The 10,429-nt window shown below is 39.9% G+C and overlaps 1 protein-coding gene across 1 annotated transcript; it reads right to left on the bottom strand.

Annotated features, from left to right (window-relative positions):
- Positions 1-3,119: 3,119 nt before the first annotated feature.
- Positions 3,120-4,106, bottom strand: LOC147473398 (uncharacterized). Its single transcript, XM_086587426.1, has one exon. The coding sequence runs from the start codon at positions 4,104-4,106 to the stop codon at positions 3,120-3,122; it is 987 nt and encodes a 328-aa protein (XP_086443552.1).
- Between the last annotated feature and the right edge of the window lie 6,323 nt (positions 4,107-10,429).

Here is a 10,429-nt window from a genome sequence, read left to right as displayed (position 1 = left end):
CGCCCTCCTCCCAAGGAACGTGAGACCCGTGAGCCTCGCCCACCCCACAAAAACCGTTTCGGCCTCACCATCGCCGCCCGACCTATTCGGCTCATGTTCCACATCCACCGCCCGTCATCTCTTGCTCCCCTCGGCACTGACTCGACCGGCTTCCCTCCTACCGTGCCATCTCTACTTGGGAAGATCAATTCACCCCTCCACATTCCCTCCGCGAACATGGATCTCTCCACGGATGAAGTTGTTTGATAGTGATGAGGACGGTAACCGTCTCTCCCCTATCGCTGCGGCCATTCCTCGGCGATGGGCGCCAACCAAGCGTCGAGGATCGGTAGGGTCCGAAGATGCCGTTCGCCGCCCGCCTGTGACCGAAGAAGATGCTCCCCTTCCTATCCCCGGCCGCCGGGGAAAGAGGTTGCCCCACCGCCGACTTTGTCCCGGTTTTCAAGGTGTACGCCACCGCAGAGTCAATGTTGAGGATTCGCTCTTTGAGAACCCCGGCCGTGGCGTCCCTCCATCTTTTACGGCTCCCACCTGCCAAAGGACCGGGCTTATGCTGATGCCGGTACCTTTGAACACCATCATTACTCAGATAGATTTAACCGCGGGAGAAGGTACTTCCCACTCCTCCCCACTATATTTTTTTTTTTTTTTTTTTTTTGTCTCGCTCTGCAGCTTAGGTGAGCCTGAACATGTCGTATATGATCCGCGCGGTTTGTTCGGTGCGTGTCTAAGGTGGATTCTTTGGAGAGAGAGATCGGTGGTCCCGGACGGTTCTCTGGCGCTATTTGTGCACGACTCCAACAACAGACTAGGACGGGCGCCGACTGGCAAAATCTCGAAGCTCGGGATGAATTGAGAATCGGCGAGAACAACCATCGAATTATATGGATTCAGCCACGACCGCCGAGCCAACAACGCGCCTCTCTCCAAAGAAGACTAACGACATCTGCGGCTCTTAAAGATCGGCACCGGGCAGATATGACTTCCTCCAGATCCACTACCGGTCCTTGGCGGACAAGAGTAGCCGAAAGATCCGGAGGAGCATTCTAGGCTTCTCCAGAAGGCCGCCCCTACGAGGAGGCGCCGATCCCTCCCGATGAAGATATGGGCACCGTGGGGAGATGGGTACCGCTGGTGGAGACCAGACGGACCGGAAGGGTCGGCCGCTGGCCCAGGGACGTTGTTGAAGACTTAGAAGAAAGCGAGAGAGGCTGTTGATGAAACCCGCGAGGCCGCCGCCTCCCGTGATGATGCCGCTGATGTTTCTACTGAAGAGTCCCCTGTTGGCGATTTAGGCGATACCACCTTGGATGCACATTTAACTACTCCGTGAACTCGAACTTGCTTTACTTGTGTTTGTATCTGTTTCTGTATGTTTCAGTTGTGGCTTCCTTGACGTTTTTGAATACTGTTTAATTCCCTCCTTATGCAAGGAGTTTTGCTTAAAATTGTAACTTTGTTGACATTGTGGCCTCCCACTGGTGGTGCCCTATTTTCACATGTCATGTTTAACTCAAATGTTTGCCATCTCTATCATTGTGTGTATTCGATTCTATCTCTCCCCCCGCTCTCTCCACGGCCGGTGGGCCAGCTAGGGCATTGCCTCGCCCTTATGTTTGATTCGGACCTCTTGTCCGCGAAGGGCTCTCCCCCCCCGCTCTCTGTGACCGGCAGGCCGGCTGGGGCATTGCCTTGCCCCTAATTTTGATTCGGACCTCATGTCCGCTGGGCGGCTCTACCCCCGCTCTCGTGGACGGCGGGCCGGCTGGGGCATTGCTTGCCCCTAATTTTGATTCGACCTCATGTCCGCTGGGCGGCTCTTCCCCGCTCTCGTGACCGGGCGGTATCGGCCGGGCATTGCCTTGCCCCTAATTTTGATTCGACCTCATGTCCACGGCGCTCTCCCCGCTCTCTGTGACCGGCGGGCCGGCTGGGGCATGGCCTTGCCCCTAAGTTTGATTCGGACCTCATGTCCGCGAAGGGATCTCCCCCCGCTCTCGGTGACCGGCAGGCCGGCTGGGGCATTGCCTTGCCCCTAAGTTGACTCGATCATTTGTTAGCTTCTCGTGCGTTGTTGACGCCCCGTAAAGTCTCACACACACGGACTTTCCATTCTTCTTTGGTACCGCGACTATGTTGGATAGCCAGTCCGAGAACTCAACTTCCCGAATTATGCCTGCTCTTTTTAGCCTCGCGACCTCATCGCGGATCTCCTCTGCGTATCTCGGCCTAACATTGCGCATCTTCTGTTTCACAGGCCTGGCGTCCTCCCTCATGTGTAATCGGTGACAAGCAAACTCGGGGTCCAACCCTGTGATCTCTTCGATTGTCCAAGCAAAGACGTCCTTATTCTCTGAGAGGAACCGCACCAATTTATCTTTCCCTCTTTTCGACAAATTCGACCCTATCGATGTAAATTTTTCTTTCTTCCCGGCTCCTATATTTATCGACTCGATCTCATCCAGCGTTTTTGTCTCCACGGTGCCTCGGCCTCCTCTTCTGCGGAGGCACACTGTGAATTGCTATGCCCTGTCTTTTCTTTGGTTTCGGAGGTCTCCCCTCGTCCCCCCGAATCATCCTTTTCACCGTTCCTTGATGGCTATTCCGCGCTGTCACCTGGTCTCCGCGGACTTCATGCATCCCCGTCGGGGTGGGGAATCTAATTACCTGATAGTAGGTGGATGGTACCCCTTTCATCTGATGGATCCATCGCCCCGGTGAGGATGGCGCCAGATCGCGTGAGTTCGCGGCCCACAACCTTGAATCGTGAGAACACCGTCACGGGTCCTGTCGTCATTGGCAATAGAAGTTCTCCCAGTGGTTCGGTCATACTCCCATTGAACCCGTACAAGTTAGTCCGGGATGGCCTCAGTTGTTTCCTGCCTATCTTCATTTCTTCCATCGTTCCTAATAACAACAAATCCACCGACCGCCGCAATCAATCAAGACCCTTTTCACTATATAATTTCCCATGGCCACCGTGGATCACCAGCCAAGATCTTCATGCGGGACGCCCACCCCTTTCAAGTCGGCGCCGTAAACACGATGCTTCCTTTTTTTGCCGCGGGCCATGGTAATCGGCCGCTTAATACCCCACCTCTTCATTAACTTGTTGGATGCTAGCTGTCCGCCCGATTCGATCCCCGATACGCATTGTGGCTCAAGATTTCCCCACTAAATATGACATTTATCGTCCCCAGAATTAGCCCCGGGCTTGGCAGCCGCTCCGCTTTCTCTTTCCCCTTAGTAAACTCCTTAAGCATCCCTCTCCCAATCATCTTCTGTACCATCCACTTGAGGGCGTAACATTCATTCGTTTCATGGTTCTGTATCTGATGATATGCACAATACGGTTTGCCCGGTATTTCGTTGGGCTTGCTCCGCGGTCCTTCGTAACCTTTTAAATCTTGTATCAGCGGCAACAGTTCCTCCAACGGCCTGTCCACGGGTATCGGATCCACTTCTCGATACGGTTTCCGTTCTCTATATTCTCTCCGGCCTTCGACTCCACTCCTTTCTGACCGTGCAATGACACCCCCGCGTCCACCACTCTCCCTACCTGCCGACTCATACCTTCCGCGGTCCTTGCTTCGCTCCAAAGCCAGCACAGCTTTCCCTGACTTCCTTGTCTCTTTCTGCAATGTGTCTTCATACCGTATATACTTCTCTACCCTCGGGTACAAGTCTTGTAATGACGTGATCTCGTTCTTAGCCACCGATTCGTGCACTCTCGTTCCCGGCCGCAGCCCCCTCTCAAAGGCAATCACCGCAGTCCTCTCGTCCAAGTTCTCCACCTTCAAGGTTTCCGCCTTAAATCTGCACAAGAATTCCCTCACTGACTCCGCGGTCCTCTCGCTCTTACATTGAGCAGGCGTATGTGTCCACCCCTCCTCCTTTTTGGTGTATGAAGTGATCCACGAAGGCTTGCTCCATCTCCGAAAGTTGTGTATACTCTTCTCCGGCAACCTATAATACCCGATCGAGAGGCCCCCTTTAAGCTTCTTTGGGAACATCATGCACCGCAATCCGTCGTACACTGGTTCTCGCCACGCCGGCATTTCTTTGCCGAAAGTGGTGGATGTGGTCCGGCTGGGTCTCCGCCCCATCGTACCTCTCAAACCTAAGGCTGGTTGAACCGCTTTTGGGACCTCCGCCTTCAAACCGCGTCGTCGCTTGATGGGTTGCGATTCAACCCGCCACCACTGGTCGGTTTGCCGTCCCGGATGTACCTTTTGCTTGCTCCCGGCTTGCTTTCGGATCGTTGGCAATCATCTCCTTCCTTTGTTCCCTAGTGAGCCCGGCACCCCATTCTCCCCTTCATTGGTTCTCCTTCTTCCTCTCTCACCGTTTCAGCCACCTCTTCTCGACCCGGTGCTTTCCTCGGTCGTTCCACACCTCTCTTTGCTTTCATTGCCATATCTTCTACCGTTTAACTCTCTTTTTCGGTCCCCGTGACGGCGGGCCAAATGTAAGAGCTCTATATACTACCCCCAACCTTCAATGTCCCCTCTTACCCCCTCCTTTTTTTTTTCTCTTTCTTTTCTCTCTGCTTTGTTTCTTTTTTATACTACCCTCTCCTTTTCCTACTGTTGATCTCTTCTCCATCCTTCGCCCATCTTTAGCGAGATCTGTCTCTTAGGGTTCAGCATGCCTAGCTTGTCATGCCATCGTTTCTTCCTCTGTTAAGTTGTCTCCTATTGGACTTTGACCGCTCTGTCCCCACATGCTTCAGTACGGCTTGCCCACTTTTGCAGATCTGCGGCCTACATCCGGTGCTTCACGCCTTCCCTTTCTTACACTACCTCGAGCCTGATCCTGTACACTCGACTCCGCCGCTTGTCCTACTTCGGCCCCCTTATTCCCATCTATCCTCTACTCCCTCATTCCGTCATGGCCGCTTGCATCGGTTCGTCGTCCAGCAATCTTCGTAGTCACGAATTCTACCACTACAATAACTAACCTGGAAAATTACAAGCCTCAAGTCCAAATGGAGAGATTTATGAAAAGCAATACAAATTTCTAAAAAGATCCACAAGTTTCTGATAACAAATCTACGCAACCTAAAATATATTAGAATTTAGTTCTCTTTTTGCCCATATCTTTTAGCAAATTGGTGCATTTACAACACATATGACGTATCAACGATTTTTGTGTGGCTTTTTTAATATGGAATCTCAAGTATAATTTTTAAGACAAAGAATTCAGTTCTCTATTTTTTTTATTTTTTTATTTTTTATTATTAATTCCAATCTCATCAGAAAACTTGTGTATTACAACACACATGCTGTATCAACGATTTTTTCGTGGTTTTTTGAATTTGGAATATCAAGTATAATTTTGAGGACAAAGAATTCATTTTTTTTTCCAATTTCGTCAGCAAATTGGTGTATTATAACAAACATGATGTATCGACGGTTTTTGGAAGAAAAAAAGTTTCAACTATTTTTTTGTGGCTTTTCTAATATTGAATCGCAAGAATAACTTTTAGGACATAAAGGTGAAACAATCACCAATTCCTAGCACACATGTAGAAACTAACAAACATATACTCAAAAAGGTGAAAGTTAGATTGGGCTTCATAAAAGATAAGCTGTTGTTGTACTGCTCAACAATGAAAGAAAAATAATTCAAAGGGGAATATAAGCAAGCAATATTCTTCATCAAGGACCGTTAACGTGAGCAAATTCTTATATATAACTAGCTTGGAAAATTACAAGCCTCAAGTCAAAATTGAAGGATTTCTGAAAACTGGAATCTTCATCAAAACCGTTAATGTGTTGTATCAACGGTTTTTGTGTGGCTTTTTTAATATGGAATCTCAATTATAATTTTTAGGACAAAGAATTCAGTTATCTATTTTATTTATTTATTTATTAATTCCAATCTCATCAGAAAACTGGTGTATTATAACACACAAGCTGTATCAACAATTTTTGTGTTGTTTTTTTAATATGGAATCTCAATTATAATTTTTAGGATAGAGAATTTAGTTCACTATTTTCTATTTTCTATTTTATTAATTCCTGTCTCATCAGAAAACTGGTATATTACAACACACATGTTGTATCAACGATTTTTGTTTGGTTTTTTTAATATGGAATATCAAGTATAATTTTTAGGACAAAGAATTCAGTTTTTTTTTCCAATTTCGTTAGCAAACTGGTGTATTATAACACACATGATGTATCAACGGTTTTTGGAAAAAAAAAGGTATCAATTGTTTTTTTTTGTGGCTTTTATAATATTAAATCACAAGAATAATTTTTAGGACAAAAAGTTGAAAGAATCAACAATTCCAGGGACACATGCAGAAACTAACAAACATGTACTCAAAAAGATGAAAGTCATATTGGGATTTATAAAAGATAAGTTGTTGTTGTACTGCTCAACAATGAAAGAAAAATAATTCAAAGGGGAATATAAGCAACCAATATTCTTCATCAAGGACCGTTAACGTCAGCAAATTCTTGTATATAACTAACCTGTAAAATTACTATCCTCAAGTCCAAATTGAGAGATTTATGAAAAGCAATACAAAATTCTTAAAAGATCCACATATTTCTGAAAACAAATCTACGCAACCTAAAATATATTTGAATTCAGTTATCTTTTTTCCCATTTTTTTTAGCAAACTGTTGTACAGAATCTCAAGTATAATTTTTAATATGGAATCTCAAGTAAAATTTTTAGGACAAAGAATTCAGTTCTCTATTTTTATTATTTTTTTTTATTAATAACAAATTTATCAGAAAATTGGTGTATTACAACCCACATGCTGTATCAACGATTTTTGTGTGGTTTTTTTAATTTGGAATCACAATTATAATTTTTAGGACAGAGAATTCGGTTCACTATTTTTTATTTATTTTTTTATTAATTCCAATCTCATCAGAAAATTGGTGTATTACAACACGCATGCTGTATCAATGATTTTTGTGTGGTTTTTTTAATATGGAATCTCAATTATAATTTTTAGGACAGAGAATTCAGTTCACTATTTTTTTATTTTTTATTTTATTAAATCCAGTCTCATCGGAAAACTGGTACATTACAACACACATGCTGTATAAACGATTTTTGTGTGTTTTTTATAATATGGAATATCAAGTATAATTTTTAGGACAAAGAATTCAGTTTTTTTTTCCAATTTCGTCAACAAACTGGTGTATTATAACACACATGATGTATCAACGGTTTTTGGAAAAAAAAAAAAAAAATCGACTATTTTTTTGTGGCTTTTCTAATATGAAATCACAAGAATAATTTTAAGGACATGAAGTTGAAACAATCCCCAATTCCAGGGACACATGCAGAAACTAACAAACAAGTACTCAAAATGATGAAAGTCAGATTGGGCTTTATAAAAGATAAGTTGTTGTTGTACTCCTCAACAATGAAAGAAAAAAATTCAAAGAGGAATATAAGCAACCAATATTCTTTATCAAGGACCGTTAACGTGAGCAAATTCTTGTATATAAATAACCTGGAAAATTACAAGCCTCAACTATAAATGGAGAGATTTCTGAAAAGCAATAAAAACTCCTAAAAAGAACCAAAAGTTTCTGAAAACAAATCTATGCAACCTAAAATATATTAGAATTCTGTTATCTTTTTTCCCATTTTTTTTTTTAGCAAATTAGGGAATTTCCAACACATGTGATGTATCAACGGTTTTGTGTGGCTTTTTTTAATTTGGAATCTCAAGTATAATTTTTAGGACAAATAATTCAGTTTTGTATTTTTTTTTAATTTTTTTTTTATTAATTCCAATCTCATCAGAAAACTGGTGTATTCCAACACACATGCTGTATCAATGATTTTTGTGTGGTTTTTTTAATATGGAATCTCAATTATGATTTTTAGGACAGAGAATTCACTTTACTATATTTTTATTTTATTTTTTATTAATTCCAATCTCATCAGAAAACTGGTGTATTACAACACACATGCTGTCTCAACGATTTTTGTGTGGTTTTTTTAATATGGAATATCAAGTATAATTTTTACGACAAAGAATTCAATTTTTTTGTTCCAATTTCGTCTGCATACTTGTGTATTATAATACACATGATGTATCAACGGTTTTTGGAAAAGAAAAAGTAGAAACTGTTTTTTTGTGGCTTTTCTAATATTGAATCATAATAATAATTTTTAGGACATAAAGGTTAAACAATCACCAATTCCTGGCACACACGCAGAAACTAACAAACATGTACTAATTAAGGTGAAATTCAGATTGGGCTTGATAAAAGATAAGTTGTTGTTGTACTGCTCAACAAAGAAAGAAAAATAATTCAAAGGTAAATATTAGCAACAAATATTCTTCATCAAGGACCGTTCACGTGAGCAAATTCTTGTATATAACTAACCTGGAAAATTACAAGCCTCAAGTTCAAATGGAGAGAATTCTGATAAGCAATACAAACTTCTTAAAAGATCCACAAGTTTCTGAAAAAGAATCTACGCAACCTAAAATATATTAGAATTCAGCTATCTTTTTTCCCATTTTTTTTTAGCAAACAGGTGTATTTCCAACACATGTGATGTCTCAACGGTTTTGTGTGGCTTTTTTAATTTGGAATCTCTAGTATAATTTTTTGGACAAAGAATTCAGTTCTTAATTCTTATTATTACTATTTTTTTTTATTAATTCCAATTTCATCATAAAACTTGTGTATTACAACACACATGCTGTATTAACAATTTTTGTGTGGTTTTTTTAATATGGAATCTCAATTATAATTTCTAGGAAAGAGCATTCATTTCACTATTTTTTTTTTATTTTTTATTAATACAAATTTCATCAGAAAAAGTGTGTATTACAACACACATGCTGTATTAACGATTTTTGTGTGGTTTTTTTAATATGGAATATCAAGTATAATTTTTATGACAAAGAATTCCGTTTTTTTGTTTTTTTTTTTCCAATTTCATCAGCAAACTGCTGTATTATAACACACATGATGTATCAACGATTTTTGTGTGGTTTTTTTAATATGAAATATCAAGTATAATTTTTATGACAAAGAATTCGGTTTTTTTTTTTCCCAATTTTGTCTGCAAACTTGTGTATTATAACAAATGAAAAGGTGAAAGTCAGATTGGGCTTGATAAAAGGTAAGTTGTTGTTGTACTGCTTAACAATGAAAGAAAAATAATTGAAAAGGAAATATAACCAATCAATATTCTTCATCAGGGACCGTTTATGTGAGCAAATTCTTGTATATAACTAACCTGTAAAATTACAAGCCTCAAGTCCAAATGGAGAGATTTCTGAAAAGCAATACAAACTTCTAAAAAGATCCACAAATTTTTTAAAACAAATCTACACAACCTAAATTATATTAGAATTCAGTTATCTTTTTTCCCATTTTTTTTTAGCAAACTGGTGTATTTACAACACATGTAATGTATCAACGGTTTTTGTGTGGCTTTTTTAATATGGAATCTCAAGTATAATTTTTAGGACAAAGAATTCAGTTCTCAATATTTTTTTTTATATTTTTTTTATTAATTCCAATCTCAGCAGAAAACTGGTGTATTACAACACACATGCTGTATCAACGATTTTTGTCTGTTTTTTTTTTATTATAGAATCTCAATTATAATTTTTAGGATAGAGAATTCAGTTAACTATTTTTTATTTTCATTTTTTATTAATTCCGACCTCATAAGAAAAAGTGTGTATTACAACACATATGCTGTATCAACGATTTTTGTGTGGTTTTTAATATGTAATATCAAGTATAATTTTTAGGACAAAGAGTTTTTTTTTTTTTTTTTTTTTTTTTTTTTTTTTTCCAATTTCATTGACAAACTAAGTGTATTATAACACACATGTCAGATCAACGATTTTTGGAAAAAAAGTTTCAACTATTTTTTGTGGCTTTTCTAATATTGAATCACAAAATAATTTTTGGACATAAAGGTGAAACAATCCGGCAATTCCGTGCACACATGCGAGAAACTAACAAACATTTACTCAAAAGGTGAAAGTCGGGATTGGGATTGATAAAAGATAAGTTGTTGTTGTACTTCTCAACAATGAAAGAAAAATAATTCAAATGGAAATATAAGCAACCAATATTCTTCATTAGTGACCGTTAACGTGTGCAAATTCTTGTATATAACTAACCTGGAAAATTACAAGCCTCAAGTCCAAATGGAGAGATTTCTGATAAACAATTCAAATTTCTAAAAAGATCCACAAGTTTCTGAAAACAAATCTACGCATCCTAAAATATATTAGAATTTAGTTATCTTTTTTCCCCTTTTTTTTTAACGAATTGGTGTATTTCCAACACATGTGATGTATCAACGGTTTTTGTGTGGCTTATTTAATATGGAATCTCAAGTACAATTTTGAGGACAAAGAATTCAGTTATGTATTTTTTTTTTAATTATTTTATTTTTATTAACCAATCTCATC

The sequence above is a fragment of the Coptis chinensis genome, unplaced genomic scaffold, assembly GCF_015680905.1.
Source record: "Coptis chinensis isolate HL-2020 unplaced genomic scaffold, ASM1568090v1 utg2560_pilon_pilon, whole genome shotgun sequence".
NCBI lineage: Eukaryota > Viridiplantae > Streptophyta > Magnoliopsida > Ranunculales > Ranunculaceae > Coptis > Coptis chinensis.
The sequence above is the reverse complement of the archived record's forward strand: the minus strand, read 5'-3'. Positions and strand labels throughout refer to the sequence as shown.